We start from the raw sequence: 17,695 nt of genomic DNA on the forward strand, positions 1-17,695 counted from the left end.
CTATATCAATTCAAAGTTGTGCCATTCGGTCTATGCAACGCCCCAGCAACGTTCGAGCGTATGATGGACTCTTTACTTCAAGGGTTCAAATGGTCAACATGCCTCTGCTACCTAGACGACGTTCTCGTAGTTTCGCCTACATTTGAGACACACCTTGAGCGTTTATCAGTGGTTCTTGAAATCTTCCGCGATGCTGGGCTGCAACTAAATTCATCGAAGTGTCACATCGGTCGTCGGCAGATTGCATTGCTGGGCCACCTCGTCGACGCTTCCGGTATTCAACCAGACCCAGAGAAAATTCATGCTGTCACGTCCTTTCCTGTACCTCAGTCTGTCAAAGGCGTCCGAAGTTTTGTAGGACTCTGCTCCTACTTCCGACGCTTCGTTAAAGACTTCGCAGCGATTGCCCGACCGCATACTGATCTTCTGAAGAACGACGTTCCGTTTACGTGGGGCCCCGCTCAAACTGCCGCGTTTGCCTACCTCACTAACATTCTCACCATGCCACCTATACTTGCCCACTTTGACCCATCCTCTCCTACAGAGGTGCGTGCCGATGCCAGAGGTCACGGTATCGGAGCCGTTTTAGCGCAGCGCCAACAAGGTCAAGATCGTGTTATCACCCACGTCAGCAGCCTCCTCACAGCAGCGGAGCGCAGCCATTCGATTGCAGATCGTGAAGGCCTGGATCTCGTCTGGGTGGTTTCCAAATTCTGCCCGTACTTGTATGGCATGTACTTCTCTGTAATCACGGGCCACCGTGCGCTCTGCTGGCTTTCCTCACTCAAGGATCCTACCGGCCGCCTTGGTCGCTGGGCTCTGCTGCTGCAAGAATATTCTTATGCAGCAGTGTACAAGTCGGGCCGATTACATCAAGACGCAGACTGTTTATCACGCTGTCCAGTGGACGAATCACCTGCTGTCCCTGACCCCGATGCCGACGCTTGCGTTTTCTCCGTTTCTCAGCTGCTACACGTTGCTGACGAGCAACGCCGTGAGGCCACCTTGTGCGCCATCATTGATGGCTTGGAATCTTCGTCATCGGATTCGTCCCTTCACCTGTTTGTTCTCCGGGATGATGTATTATACCGCCACAATGTACGCCCCGACGGTCCTGCCCTACTCCTCGTCATTCCTAAGCACCTCCGGTCAGCTGTTCTCCAAGAACTTCATGATTTATTAACGGCAGGTCACCTTGGCGTCTCCCGCACCTACGACCGGATTCGCAGACGCTTCTTTCGGTCAGGCTTTGCCCGCTCTGTCCGGAAATACGTTGTGGCGTGTGAAAAATGCCAGCGCCGAAAAACACCGTCGACGCTCTGTTGCGTACTCCAGGGTAGCGTATCGTACTGCTGCCGAGTAGTAGCGGCGCCTGCCTATCGAAGCTCGACCGACGTTACTTATTGGGTAGCGTGGCGTTGTCGGCGGGCTACAGGCATCCGGTAGACCATGGCGACCAAGCAAGGGCGAGACGATTTCTAGTGCGAAACTTGCACGATTTATTCAAAGGTAGATGAAGGAAAATGAGAAGAGCATGAAGTGATTAAAAGTACATTTCGAAGCCCCTTAAATAGGCTCTCTACAATCGTTGGCGGGATCTTGCTTCCGTCGACGTCATGTGACCGGCACAGAAAGAGGGCCCCTCCTCCTCTGGTTATACCGAGCCTGCTGCAAGGAGGAGGTTGTCCCGCCTCCGGGAATTGTAGACGCCTGTCCGTCTCATCTGTGCGTTGCGGGTTCGCGGAAGTTCTCCTGTAGTTTGTTCGAGGAAAGGGTCTCTCTAAACTCGCACGCGCGCGCGCGCACGCACGCACGCACGCACGCACGCACGCACGCACGCACGCGCGCACGCGCGCACACACACGCACGCACACACACACACACACGCACGCACACACACACACACACACACACAGACACACACGCATGCACGCACGCACGCACACACATGCACGCACGCACGCACGCACACGAAAGAGGCCTGTACACTGCGGGGCTCCCGCCAGTCCGGTCATGGCGAATTAGGAAGTCACGCTTCATTTTGACGAGGCCTGGTGGAAGAAGGTCGGGTGCGAGAAAATTCTTACTGCACGTGGTGCGGGACGCCAACCATCGCAGAAGTCACGCCTCATTTCGACGAACAAGGTCGCGTGAGAGATGGTCGGTTGAAATTCCTTTCAACACGTGGTGCCAGACGCCAACCCTAACAGCTCCCTGCCGGGTGCCTTCGATCGCTCGACATTCCTTCGGAGCCGTTCTTTCGCGTTGGCCTGGATTTACTTGTCCCTTTCTCTCTAACCACGTCTGGCAACAAGTGGGTCGCTTTGGCGACAGATTACGCCACGCGCTACGCCGTCACCAGAGCTCTTCCAATGAGCTGCGCCAGATGTCGCCGATATTCTTTTATACGATGTGATATTCTTTTATGCGATGTGAAAGAAATGGGCATGAACAAGACACGTAATGAGGAGGGAAGATAACCGCTGGTCATTAAGAGTTACGGAATGGATTCCAAGGGAAGGAAAGCGTAGCAGAGGGCGGCAGAAAGTTAGGTATGCGGATGAGATTAAGAAGTTTGCAGGGACAACATGGCCACAATTAGTACATGACCGGGGTAGTTGGAGAAGTATGGGAGAGGCCTTTGCCCTGCAGTGGGCATAACCAGGCTGATGATGATGATTCTGCAGCATGGCGTTCCACAGGAACTGCTCACTGACCGTGTTCGGACATTTCTTTCGAAAGTCTTCGCCGACATTCTGCAGTCCTGCTCCACCAAGCACAAGCTGACTGCGTCTTACCATCCACAGACTAATAGTGTCACGGACCGTCTGAATCGTACCCTAACAGACATGCTTGCAAAGTACGTCTAGTCCGACCATACTGATTGGGACCTTGCCCTACCCTGTGTCACTTTTGCATATAATTATTCGCGTCACGACACTGCCAGTTATTCCCAGTTCTTTCTTTTGTTCGTCCGAGAACCCACATTGCCACTGGAAGCCACATTGCCGCAGCAGAGACCAGCGACTATGCACTTGACGCAATCACCAGGGCAGCCCAAGCACGCGAAATTGCCCGCGCTCGCCTCCTGACCTCGCAAGAGAAGCAACAGCGTTTGTACGATCGTCAACACAGAGACGTCCTCTTTTCGCCTGGATCTCTGGTACTCCTGTGGTCCCCGACTCGTCACGTTGGCCTGTCAGAAAAACTCCTGTCTCGGTACACGGGCCCAATTTGAATGCTGCGTGGTGTGACTCCAGTTACGTACGAAATCGCCCCAGTCAGTACCAGTGCCTCATCTGCCCCGAATTCCACTGACGTTGTGCATGTCGCACGCCTCAAACCATATTACTCTTCTGTTATCACCGATATTTAGACGCACCGGGATGGTGCTTCTGCCGCCGGGGATAATGATACATGCATATTGCGTGTTTCTTGTTGACGATGCACGCGGGCGCCTAGACGAGGACGACGAACGCTCTCTGGCTCTCGAGCTGTCGGCTGAACTGGCCAGCGCTGCAATTATCCTTTGTAAATGTACTTTGTGCATAGTCTCCAGTTTTTAATCCTTCGTTCGCGTAACAATATTTAGGTATATGTATATGCCACGCCTATATATGCCACGCCTAATTGGTTACGGGGCCATTAAGATAAAGAACGCTAAAGTGATTCAGGAACAGTTGCGCACGGCCGCTATCTTGAAATTTCGGAGGTCAGATCGTCTGTCACAAGGGGAACTGTCTGCAAATGCTCAGGTCTGGCTTGTGTGCATGGCCTACTCCAGTACGCAAGTGTCGCGTCGTTACCGGTAAAGGCCTTCGCCCCGATGGCATGTACAAATGGTATGGTTCGCGGTGTGGACCCATCTTGCTCTGCTAAGGAAGTGCTCGAGCACTTCCAGGAAGCTGACGCTGGGATTGCACCGCTGCAACAGGGTGGTGCTCGAGTACCGGCAGAGTCCATAACAGCAACGTTTGCTGTGTCCTACAGAGCCGAAGGTAAGGCCCGTTATCCGCAGTGATTGATCGCTTGAAACCTCCAGAGTGCAACAACTGTTGGCGTTTTGCACGCAGCAGCAAATCCCGTAAATGTGCGCCGCGCTGTCGCAACTGCGGCGTAAATCACGCGCCAGACTGCTCGGATTTGCCTTTCCCAAAGTGCTCACGCGGCGGATGATCCAAAATGGAGACCAGACTGCTGGAAATTGTTAATCAGAACGAGCGTTCCGCAGCAGATGCGTGTGTACTCTTACAGCGCGGGAAACACGTGCTGACGCATTAAGACCACCTGGTCGTGTTCCAGAGGAGAACGACGGTCGCAGCTGTGGAGAAGGCCCCGAGTGGCGCACTAGATCGCTTACTGGCCTGTTCATGTACTCCTGAATCTCTTACAGCTATAAGCGTGCCTTCTTAGGGCCCGTACATGGTCACTCCGCACGTCCGTTCCGCCCTCGTCCGGTCGCATGCGGATGGCTCTCTACTGGTGAGCGAGGAGCGGACGCAAGTTTCCTGTCCGCCCGCCTGCTCGTCTCTCATTGGCTGGTCCGAGGCGGATGGTTCGGCTGTCGTCACAGCAAACATGGCGCGTGCTCGATGCGAAGCGAAGCGGGGACGTAAGGCCTAAGCTACAGCCGCGTCAGAAACAGTCAATTTTTTCTCCTTTTTGTGATTTTTACTAGAGTTATCTGGCACCCACGGAGATAGTCATCGAAAGCAGCAAGCCGGTGTGTACCCTTGCAGACCTCATCAGTGCGAGCGATCGCCGAAAGAAACAGACGGAGCGCAGGAAGTGTGTTGTGTTTACGATTGCGCCTGAAGAAATATTTGCAGCCGTCGACTTCGTGATTTTTTTGTTCCATGCTTCGCGTGCGTGTCGCAAACGAGAAGTACATCACATACACCTGCATTCTGAGCAGCAGGACACATGTTCAGTGCGTGGCGAAATAAGTAGCGTCCGATTAGCGCACCCAGCGAACACGATTGGTTTCTGTTCTGTGTATTCGGATCGTTGCCGCGAAGTGGTGAACGCCAGCCCTTCGAAACTTTCAGAAGTAATGATACGATCAGTAGCGATAAGTTTTTATCGCCTCGTTATCGCTGCCATTCTGCGTGTGCTATACTACTTGTGAGCCGTTTTGCAGGCTGCGATGCGCCGTGGTGACCGCGACGTTCGAGCTGTGCTCTTGCTGTTATGAAGTGCGTTTGCAAGCTACAAATCGTGATATATATGTGCGATGTGTTGCAGCGTTACTGGGTGTAGAAGTGGTCGTACTACGCGATGTTCGTGTGCTCAGAAGTGAACTGAGCATATGTGTTGCCGATTGCGTTTTCTTATGTAGTAGCCCGATAGAGAAGCCCTATCACACCGGCCTTTTCTGCTTCTTACATCTATCGTTTGTTTCAAAAGTTGTTACTGCACGGTTAAAGATGCTTCTATCGGTGGGGGGAAATTAGGGAACAACATTATAATTGCATACGTCAAGACGTTCAGCGCTGTCGTGAAATGTGGACGCGCCTGAGAGCACTAATGTCATGAATGCAATTAAAAATTCCCAAGACAGTGTAAGAGAACGGTTAAAAAAGAAAACATATGAAAAGGTAGGCACAGCAGCTTGTGAACCCGCTCCTATAATACCTCTACCCGCGTCTGTTTGTAAATGTATGTTTTCTTGCATTTGTCAATTTTTTTTCTATTTCCCACATTTCTTTATATTGCAGTTTTTCTTAGTTTTCGCGTTTGTGTGTGAATACGTGCCTGCTTCCATGCGTGTTTGCGCTTACCCTTATTTCTGTCCTTTTATATTATATTAGCATTTGCTTTTGCTAGTTTTCTTTCAGCAAAGTCATTACACATTTTCATTAACCAATCTCATTCAAAGCACTAACTCATGTACACGGCAGGGCTGGCCTCTTGCATCTCATTAAAACCTTTCTCACTGGTCTACCTCGTCTTCTCAATCTGCCTACTCGCTGTGTTTTCTGTCCTTGCTTCTTGTGTTGTTGCTGCAATGTGACTAACCAACTTGCTCAAAACAGATTTTGATCGCCTATGAAAACAAAGGTTTAGAGATAGATTTTCTTAAAAGCGTCATGGGGGTTGCACAGCAACTTTGCTTCTTACCTCTGTTCATGTCTATGCATCAGTGCATGTGGCAGCTCGCCAGAAGTGCATGTGAAAGGGTGCCATATTGTGAAACAACACCTTGCTATGCTGTTGCATTTTTCATGCAATCAGTCTTAGTAAACGGATGGTTTCGCTGCCCATCACATATGATGGCAAAAAATTTCAACACGAATAACATTGTGCAGTCGGGTGTCATTTCCTGTCTGATGCTTTCGTCGTTGCAAAGACATTTTTCAGTGAATGGAGCCCAGCAAAGCAGTGCACTGATAGCTTTTGCAACTTTCACCATTTATTACTTCACAAATGTCATTGTCTGTACCTGGCCGTCGATCGCTATGCCGATGGCTTGTGAATTAAATAATTGCCTCAATAAAACACATTCAACTTCACTCAGCATTTTTTAGTACAAACAATGCTAGCAAAGCTATTCAGGGTGAATAATTGTGCTTACATTGGTGTTACTTGCCCAGTCAGATAAACAAATACAACAATGGCTGCGACATGACTGTGATTTGACGTGCAGACTGCTAATGGTGCCTTTCAAGCGTGCCCTCGACTACTGCTATTAATAGTTACCCGACTGAGTATTTTGGGCCTAACTAAGCTAATGATGTTTGATAATTGTTCTCCTATTCGCATTACTTGCCTGGGCCAGGTAACCAAAATAAACAATGCCACCACATGAATGTGTGTTTGCATGCAAGCTGCCAACAGTGGCTGTCATTTTCGCGTTGACTGCTGCCGTTTCACCAACAGTGGCAACGACTTGACTGCGCTTTGGCGTGCAGTCTGCTAATGGTGCCTTTCAAGCATGCCCTCGACTACTGCTATTAATAGTTACCCGAATTGGTATTTTGGGCCTCACTAAGCTAATGATGTTTGATAATTGTTCTCTTATTCACATTACTTGCCTCGGCCAGGTAACCAAAATAAACAATGCCACCACATGAATGTGTGTTTGCATGCAAGCTGCCAACAGTGGCTGTCATTTTCGCGTTGACTGCTGCCGTTTCACCAACAGTGGCGACGACTTGACTGCGCTTTGGCGTGCAGACTGCTAATGGTGCCTTTCAAGCATGCCCTCGACTACTGCTATTAATAGTTACCTGACTGAGTATTTTGGGCCTCACTAAGCTAATGATGTTTGTTAATTCTTCTCTTATTCACATTACTTGCCTCGGCCAGGTAACCAAATAAACAATGCCACCACATGAATGTGTGTTTGCATGCAAACTGCTAAAGTGGCGGTCAATTTCGCGTTGACTACTGCTGTTTCACCTACAATGGCTACGACATGGCTGCGGTTTGAAGTGCAGATGCTAAAGGTGCCTTTCAAGCATACCCCGATGACTGTTATTTCATGGTGTACTTGATGCACACAAACGTGTACAGCTATTTTAAAAATTAAAATAGCATTACAACATTGGCTCATGTCATTTAGAACATACTCAAAAATTTTTACAAGTGGAAACAAAGTTTCCACTTACCATATACTCATCGGATACAAAGGCTCAACTCTTTGTATCCCAGCTGCAACACATGTTGCCATTAGGAAGTGCTGCACCACAACTTCTGTGCGGTAGTTAGACCCCACTGAAACACATGTGTTACATCGGTGCTTTGATACAGCCACACAGATTGCACAACCTGAGGAGCAGTTACCCGCCGTGACTGCTTAGTGGTTGTGGTGTTGCGCTGCTAAGCATGAGGCTACGGGATCGACTGCCAGCCACAGCGGCTGCATTTTGATGGGGGCGAAATGCGAAAACAACCGCGTACTTACATTAAGGGGCATGTTAAACCCCAGGTGGCCCCAATTTTCAGTCCCCCACTATGGTGTACCTCATATTCATATCCTGGTTTTCGCACATAAAACCCCATAATTTAATCTTTTTCTTGGAGCACTCATTATCTGTGAGAAAGAAATTATAGTGTCTGACAGGAAGGTAGTATATTGGCACATTGGTGGTTTAGTCTGCATTTTCTTTTTGTTTCATAAACATGTCAGTTTACTGCACCCATACCACAAGAAAGCAATTTATAAATGTGCCTTAACACTGCATTTTGAAGTAATAGTGCAATAGCAGTTCTTTGTAGCGTACTGAATAAAGTTCACATGTGTTACCACTGCAAAGGTAAGCATGTCACGTGCATTAGGCGAGCTCAAAAATGTAATGCAAAACCTCCTGCAATGCAAAATCCAGAAAGGCCTGATGTCCAAAGCACTTGGGATGTTTTATTAGCATACAGAGAAGAACAGAGCTCTTAAATGCACTATAGGGCCCACCTAAACACAAGTCATGCACAGTAGCTGTGATGGTTCTCAATATCCTGGGTTTGGCTGTGTTGTGCAAGTGTGTTGTCACAATTAGCAAAGGAAGTTATCTTACGAGTGATCACTCTGTCTGCATCACAATCAAAGCAATATTTTAGTGGTGCAATACTACACTTATTGGCTCCTCCTAATTGTATGTGGTGACATGCTGTACCTTGTTTCATTCTACTGTCATTTACACAGAACATAAGGTGAGTTCAAGCGGCTCCTCGAAAACATTCCATCATAACTTGTATTATTTTTGTTTGCCAGTAAACACCCACTACCTCATGTAATGTCTCAACAAGGGACCTTTCAGGAAATAAATAAATAAATAGAAATGACTAAATGCAAAACGCTCTGATTTCTTATTCTAATGCTCCTCAGTTGGGATTGGCACTGCAAGCACGAGTATTTAATATCTGCAAATAATTACTGGCTTCTTAACACCAAAACACATGATTTTAACTTTGTATTTATGTGTTTCGAAATGAGAAAATATTTGGTATTCGTAATCGGTGCCTTTCAGAAACTTCGCTACTTACGCAAGTGTACGTAATTCGTAATTTGCTGGGCAGGCTCAAAGCCTGCCTACAGCAGGCCGATAAATTTTTCGGAACCCCCAATACGCGAAGAACCAAGCAGCGCTATGCAAGCGATTAATGCGGCAGCCGTATGGAGAAATAGTCGCAACACCTTTCGATTTGAGGCTGTGGCGTTCCCTGACTGCGGAGAAGTTTTGTTACTGTTTCGAAAAAAGCTATTTCGTACCTAGATACACATGCTTGGAAAACCTTTGTGGTCGATGTTAATTATGCACGATTAAATCAGGATTCTGTTATGCCTCATAGTTGCGCGTCCCATTGGATCGTAGCGCAAATGCACGGTGCAGCTAGGCAGTGTATGTTCGGATTCGTAGCAGAAGAGACGCATTGATGTCTCAGCCACGGCTATTCGTATTACGTTCTCTAAATACATAAATAGATGAATAGAGAAATTAATTATAGATTGAAATTGAACTTATTAAAGGGGGGAAATTACGCAGAACTATTACGTCAAACTTGAACTTGCATCCACAAAAATATGCCAGTGTCGTCTGCTGTCAAAATTCGTTGCCAACCTTGAACACGTTTGCTCCGCCGAATGGTTGCCAGCTGTCAATAGACCGCGTCGTCCAATAGGAATGCGCATGCGATCCGCTCGTGCGGATGCAGCACGGCTGGTCCGAGGCGGGCGGACGGTGTCGGGTGTCGTCACAGCAAACATGGCGCTTGCTCGAAGCGAAGCGGGGGCGCGGGGCGTAAGCTACAGCCGCGTCAGAAACAGTCTATTTTTCTCCTTATGATTTTTACTAGAGTTATCTGGCACCCACGGAGATAGTCACCGAAGGCAGCAAGCCGGTACACCCTTCCAGGCATCGATCGCCAACAGAAACAGACGGAGCGCAGGAAGTGTGTTGTGTTTACGATAGCGTCTGAAGAAATATTTGAAGCCGTCGACTTCGTGATTTTTTTGTTCCATGCTTCGCGTGCGTGTCGCAAACGAGAAGTCCATCACATACACCTGCATTCTGAGCAGCAGGACACATGTTCAGTGCGTGGCGAAATAAGTAGCGTCCGATTAGCGCACCCAGCGAACACGATTGGTTTCTGTTCTGTGTATTCGGATCGTTGCCGCGAAGTGGTGAACGCCAGCCCTTCGAAACTTTCAGAAGTAATGATACGATCAGTAGCGATAAGTTTTTATCGCCTCGTTATCGCTGCCATTCTGCGTGTGCTATACTGCGCGTGAGCCGTTTTGCCGGCTGCGACGCGCCGAGGTGACCGCGACGTTCGAGCTGTGTTCTTGCTATCATGAAGTGTGTTCACAAGCTACAAACCGTGATATGTATGTGCGATGTGTCGCAGCGTTGCTGGGTGTAGAAGTGCTCGTTCTACGCGATGTGTGTTTGCTCAGAAGTGAACTGCGCAGAAGTGTTGCCGATCGCGTTTTCATATTTAGTACCCTTACAGATAAGCCCTATCACACCGACCTTTTCTGCTTCGTACATCTATCGTTTCTTTCAAAAGTTGTTACTGCATGGTTGAAGATGCTTCTATCGGTGGGGGGAAATTAGGGAACATCATAATAATTGCATACGTCAAGACGTTCAGCGCTGTCGTGAAATGTGGACGCGCCTGAGAGCACTAATGTCATGAATGCAAATTTCTGCCAGCCTAGATTTTCTTAATGTGGACACTAGTGTGAAGATCAAGAATTTCTAGATTTCATGAAGTAAATTGCTTTATATTTTGTGATGCAAGCGGCTTACATAGCCAAAAATCTGAGCTGCTTGTTTTTGACTAGTGACTAAGCACAGAGTCTCTTTGTGAAGACACCAGTGGCATGGTAGATGAATATGTTATAGGTAAGAACTGGATACTACCTTCTTATTAACTAAAAATTTTACATTTGCTGACAAAAAGCAATAAATGTAAAAATGAACACGTAGGACGAGTAGTAACAAGTAAGTAAGTGTCACAGGTATGGTGTTATATAATATTCTGCTAGCAGCCAGCAGAACTGCGTGAAAGAAATTTTGCCCAGAATTCTTTCTTCCTCACTGGCCAGCCATGGTCACGTTACTAATGCAGGCAGAATTGGGTAAGCGAAAGTTTGTGGTTACTTTGTTTATCCACCCTATTTGATTATCTGGTTTGTGTCGCCTGTTTTGTCACGAGCCTTCAGTTTAAAGGGAACAATAGCACAAGTACCAGCATTATATGCCTGATAAGTGCTTTATTTTCTTTCCTCGTGTTTATTCTGCCAACAGTCATTAGCAAATAATGTGCATTAAACTGACTTGGGCCTGTAAAGTATGTCCATTAAATGTTTTTCTAGTGCACTTTCATCTGCCAGTAAGTTTACTGCTACCTATCATTCATGGGTGTGGGATGTTGGATGCTATAAGTGGCTATCTGACTGATCTTTATTTTGAATAGGCCACGGTTCCACTCATTAACTGAACTGCTGCGCTGCCAGACTATAGAAAGGGGCACCTTGCCTCTTGTCATTCTTTAGCATGTTCATGGCCACAGTGTGTTGTCCCTGAGAAGTCAGCTGCTATCACAATATAAAACGTGCCTATTGGCTGCTATGAGTTTATCCTGAACACAAATTTTCAGTTATGTAAGCATTAGTTATGTGACCGAAGCCAGCCAATGAGCACGAACTGCTAGCAGAATTTTCAAGTGACTCTGCAGGCATAGTGTCTGCTCCCTATATTATGTTAGCCACACTGCTTTGTCACTGTGCTGAATTGTTCTTTTTTGACAGAAATTTACTAACTAGCCAGACAAGATATCGCCAAACCATCAATTTTAGGCCCGTACACATGGTCACTTCTTTATTTTATGATATTCTGGACATGACACCCATGGCTTAACTTATGCACGGAGTTGAGTTGCTGCATGTGAGAAAAAAAATCACTGCGTAGCTAATAAGAATTAGACTGGTACGAAAAAATTATTTATCTTTATGGCTTGTAGTATAAGTGGTGCTGTTCATTTGATGCACACAGTAACACGTGAACACAAATGTATGTGTACCTTGCATTTATGTGCATGTGTGTGAATAAAACAGCACAACTTCTAATATCAAGGCACGTTGCACCAACTATACCCATTAAAGATGTTCTATGTGGTATTCAGCTGATCTTATTGAAATTTTATCGCATGGTGCAGTTACAACATTTCATACCTGTATGTAAACCAATTTAAGAACTGTATTCACTGCATGTGAGAATCCATATTTTAGGCCAATGCAGTACCTGGGGTAGCAGCTTTTTAGTTAGCTTTTGCCACAGCTCATTAGAGGGATCTTGTTGATTATGCCATCCAAACAACTCATATAAAGGTTTGTGTTTAGCACACCAGCAGTGAAATACTGAATGCAGCTGCAATTCTTTGTATATTAGTGAGATTAATTCCACTGCTCATTGTTCTGTTACGTGTTGTTCTTCAGTCGCACATGGTGACAGTATTTGGCATCATGAGTTCTATGCTAATTTTCACATGGGCCTTTCGATGAAGTGAAATCTGCCTCTTCAACAGTCAGTTTAGTGGAAAGCCACCACTGAACCAATAGCTCAAAGACCAATTCCTGCATGCTTTTCGCCAATTGGGTAGTGTGCGGAAACTATGTGTGATGCATCACTTCAGCTACGCCAATAATCACACAGCTAAACCTGCCACATATAGTTAAGTCATTGATATAGGCAGAGGAAGATGATTCACGTATGTAACAGTTACTCATCCCTTGAAATGTGAATGACCCAAACCTTCGCGAGCATATCAGTAACAACCATCCAGCAGCACAAGTGGGAAAACTTGTGCTATCACAAACGAAAACAAGTAGAATAGTACCACTGTCTCAGCTGGTTTGTCGTGATTACCTTGCCTGCAAGTTTCTTGTTTATATTGGATAGGCTTCCTACTTCCTACAAATAGCGTGTATACATATTTGACCTGCACCACAAAGAGCTGATGTGACAAAAAAATGTGTACACCTTAGTGTTATGTTGCTTTTCATGGTGTCTCAGTTTCCTTAATACAGTTTTGAATTTACAGATTGCTTCACATGTTTATAGCTAAAAACCACAGAAAACTACTTGCATTGTGACTGTGGGGTCACAACACAAGGATTTGTGTGGTATCCTTCCTGATCATCGGTGTGTCCATGCACTATAAATGTAAAACGTCACACCTGCAAACCTGAGCATCCACTCTTACATTTCAAAGACTTTTTTGAATGCTCGGCAGTTATGCTTACAAGCACATTGTGACAGCAAATCTACACCACCTTAGTTTAAGTGCGATGTAAAGGGTTGTTTGTGCCTAGCCAAACTGTTCTAGCGTGCCTGCAGGGATACAGCATTGTCCAGTGGCACCGTATAGTTCAGGCGTAACAGTGAACTAGTAAACAAAGCGGCTGATAATACTAAGCTGACCCATATGTAGGAGCATTATATTATCTAACCCACATGCAAAGTTGCTTTCAGTGTACTGAATAACCACAGCTTTGATTTACCAAGTTATATTACTGCACACACACAGCGCTGAAACAAAGTCTGTACAGTGGTGAGAAATGTGCCAAGAAATGAAAGATTACTTGTGATGCGTGGATTTGAATAGTAGATGTGAATGCATACCCAATTCCCCAGTATGCATGTTTTCTTTTGGAACAATTTTACATTTGGCACAGAGGCTGAGCCACTACGGCCTCTTGACTGCAAATTTCTGTGCTCTCACAGCGCTAATGGGAGTATCGTTCATTTGGCTATCCGAATAGTGAATAGGTAATAAAGCACTACAATCTTTCAGTTTTACGCAGAACACCTTGTGCATTATTCACAAAACTGAACCTAAGGAACTATTCGCTGGTTTGTTATGGAAATAAAAAAATGGCAATGAATGTTTCCTCGCTTTTTGTGTGGCCCTGTCTTCTGCCCTACGTGCCTTCATTTCATTGTCATGTGCATGTTAAAACAGCAACTAAGTAAGAAAGACAAACACAAAACTACTAACTACATCAACCTTTTCACACCACAAGAGGTCACTGAACTCACTGCTTAGCTACACTTGATAATATTGGTTTACTTTCAAATAAATACAGGCACTGGCCAGCTGTTTATGTTATGCTATGCATTTTTCATTTTCCTAAAATATGGCTGTGCATGAGCTAGCAAGGTTGTTACTACATAAATACATAAAGAACATGCAGCCCATGCCCAACTAACTCATATAACCTGGGTAGAGCTTATTTTTTATATGTAGAGCAATCAAAATAGAACACGCATGTATGATGCCGACAGTATCAAACAGCCTCAAGTCGAACATCCTTGTTTGGTGCCATGGGTGAGAGAGGGAGCATGCCTGTCAAGGTACTGCTTAATTTTGTGCGCTTTGGTAATGTTTGTACATTGTTGAAATGTTAAATTAGGTATGTTAAGTAGTAAGGTGGCAACATATTGGCCACCCAGGCTGGCAAGAAAGAATGCAATTATTTGATTTCACTCAAAATAAGTTTTCTTATCAGCAATGTAAATTATATGCTTCCAAATAAATACTCCCCTTGGAAACATATCTCATGAGTATGCATATATCTGCATAAGGTCACCGCTATACATACATATTGCTTTAAGGTAGTCATAATGAATTGTACACTCACTGCTTAACCTTCAATGCCTTGCTGCATGAAATTAACCACTTATGCACAACTTTTTTTGCACACGGTGAGAACTTCAGTCATCGCTGAGCACATCATTTAAGGAAAAGGCATTCCATGCATTCAACTGCTTTAAGCACTCTCTTAAAATTGGCAGAGTGAAAAAAAAAGATATGCACGAGCAAGCGTATCAGCAAGCTGTACTCGGAGCCTCACACGCGTGCTCAGTGGTAAAAAGGTGCGTCTTCGCGACCTACGCAAATGCATTCCGCGACAGATGTGCGTGTGTTCCGTATTCTTGCAAGCCGTCACTAGCAGTACAGAAACCGCGCCACCGCGCTTCCGGCGACACTATCAGTTTCGCGTGACGCAGAACGCATCACGTTGGATAATTAGAGAGGTTTTGTTCAACCAGCCAAGGCAGCGCGCTCTGAAAGTAATCATCCGAGAATACGTCGCGTGATGCGATTGCAATACATCTGTAAAAGGTGGCGCAGATAAGACGACTTTGCAATGTTTCGAAGAAGGATGACGGTGTCAATGCAACACATACGGCTGCATAACAGAATGTGGAAGCCTAGAGTCGCTTTTTCACCGGGACGCGGAAACTTGAAATCACATCTGCAAAAATATGCCAGTGTCGTCTGCTGTCTTATTTGAAGTAGTAGTTTAGCGCAAAAAACCACAGACACAAGGAAGACAGACAAGGACAAGCGCTGTCAAAGGTCGTTGCCAACCTTGAACACCTTTGCTCCGCCGAACGGTTGCCAGCTGTCAACAGGCCGCGTCGCCCAATAGGAGTGCGCGTGCGTTCCGCTCGTGCGGATTGAGCGTGCATCGAATTTTGCGACACCTTCCGCCTTTCGGGCTTCCGCACGCGGCCGGACGAGGGCGGAACGGACGGGCGGAGCGACCATGTACGGGCCCTTAACCTCTTTCAACTTTTTACGCACCATATGTACCTTCCGTTTCGAGTGAATCACTCAGAATGATGCCACCCATAAATGACATCACTATGACGTAGAAGAAATGTTAGGACTGATGTGGAAATGCCAAACGTGGCTGAGAAATTAAGCGCAGGGCTTCTCATTTCTCACTAACCAAACATGAACATTACCAGACAAAAAGCAAGAAATGTTTCCCGAGCATTAAGCAGGCTGATGTATCGAAAGAGGCGTTGCCTCTTCTTTCTTGGAGTAATCATGGCTGAGTTGCAAATATTCCAGTGGTATTGCCGCTCTGTATTGTCTTCTTTGACTGATGCTCAACGCCTTATTTATACCTATGACTCAGACATAGTCCTTTTACAACAACCTTGGCTGAAACCTGTAAACTAATTTTCTTGTAGTAATTTCCGCATCTTCAGAGTAGACTGAATTTATGGCCGTGGCGGTGATTTAATTACTATGGCGTCCTCAAAAATAATGCACGGGGCGGTTATAGATAAAGAAATCATGACTCTGGAATGTGAACTGTTGGCTGTTGAGGTAGTTCTTCCCAGATGTGCTCCTTGTTTACTTTACTACCGGCGTCCGAACAGACTACTTTGTTGACGTAATAGTTCTGCGGAAACCCGCAAGGCGGAGAGAAGTAATTAATAAGGGGAAAATGAGACATCCACCCAAACGTAACTAAGTGCTACAATGGAAACCACACGGGTTCCTCTAAAGAGAAGCTTCGCAGTTGAAGAAAAATTCGTCCTGATGGTCCGTTATTGGTCCATTGTTGGAGTTTGTTGGCTCACTGAGAAAATCGGACAGAGTTGTCATTGCAGGCGACATTAATTCACATCATATCGCGTGGGGTTATCCCTCGCATACAAGTGGTGAACTCCTGCGGTCATGATTGTCATAAGAAAAGGAATGTTCGCTGCTGTAATATACGGGCTGTAACATTTATGTAACATTTATGCGCCGAGTTTCAAGGTCCGTGATTGCCCTAACTCTGGCAGCTGCTGGAGTTAGCGTGTCATCATGAACATTCTAGATAGTGGGACTTGGAGCGATCATTTCGCTATACTTTTTTCATTTCCATGCTTACCCAACGAGAAAAGCGTCCCTCCGTCCGACGACCGCTTTCGAGAGAGCGGCCGCTTCAACGCCAACAGGCGGCGAGAACAGAGCGCTTTTGTAAGTGACAATGATTACTCTTTGAAGGACATTTCATTCAATATGCATGTGGTTAGGTTATGGGAGCGAAGCTTGGATACGATCGTGGTGACGTTGAGTGAGTCACTAAGGACTTAGTCACGTGACTCAATAATATTTGAGCATGTAGTTACACTCTTAGAACCATTTCGTTCGATATACATGTCGGAAGCATAGGAGCGCATCCTAAGGTACAAGTTTAGCGACCTATTATTAGTCACTTAGTTATTGTCAAATGGCTGAGTAATTGTGAGCAAATTTTTACCCTTGCATACCATTCCGATCGATATACATTACGATAGTGAAAAAAATCGCACGTCATGATAGAACCGAGGTCTTCACTCGTGTGATTCACTCCTGTGAGTCGCCCCTGTCACTGCGATAGGCGACTCGAAGAAAACGAGTGACATTCACCCCACCCGAGTGTTTGTGAAGAGCCCGGGACGCCACTGGCAGGGTGGAAACTGTGCTCCTATAGTGCTGACACCAATATACTGATAACGTCAATAAATAGACGGAGTTCGTGATACCTGTTACGACCTCTTGTTGCAATATTTATTCGTTCTTCAAGCAACTTCTAAGAGGACTAAATTGATTGGCTCTGGGATTAAAATGACTGGCACTGGGATTAAAGTGACTGGCGCAGGGATTAAATCTGTTGGCAGGTGGGTTAATTCAGATGGCGCTCGAATTAAATGAGCTGGTGCCTGGATTAAATTGTTGGCTCTTGGTTTAAAAATGCTGGCGCACAGATTAAATTGGCTGGGGCCTGGATTGTTTTCCGTGGCGCTTAGATTAAAGTGAGCCGGAAAGCCTTCGATGTTCTAAAAGCTTATTACAGCTTGGCGTATAGCATTCTACTGAATAAAGTGGCTGCCTTAAACCCTCCATCGTGTATAATTGCTTG

At 46.0% G+C, this 17,695-nt stretch overlaps 1 protein-coding gene across 6 annotated transcripts in view; it reads left to right on the forward strand.

The window, feature by feature from the left end:
* The window catches only part of Rtca (RNA 3'-terminal phosphate cyclase), a 303,555-nt gene that overhangs the window by 82,980 nt on the left and 202,880 nt on the right, over positions 1–17,695 (forward strand). Inside the window, exon 1 of one of the 6 annotated variants that reach the window (XM_055075595.2) lies at positions 15,527–16,770. The exons of the other annotated variants lie outside the window; for them this stretch is intronic. Coding sequence (XP_054931570.1) covers positions 16,674–16,770 — 97 coding nt within the window. The 5' untranslated portion in view covers positions 15,527–16,673. Of the gene's footprint in view, positions 1–15,526; positions 16,771–17,695 lie in introns of those variants that run through there. 6 annotated transcript variants of the gene reach the window in all.

Source organism: Dermacentor andersoni, chromosome 11, assembly GCF_023375885.2.
Source record: "Dermacentor andersoni chromosome 11, qqDerAnde1_hic_scaffold, whole genome shotgun sequence".
NCBI lineage: Eukaryota > Metazoa > Arthropoda > Arachnida > Ixodida > Ixodidae > Dermacentor > Dermacentor andersoni.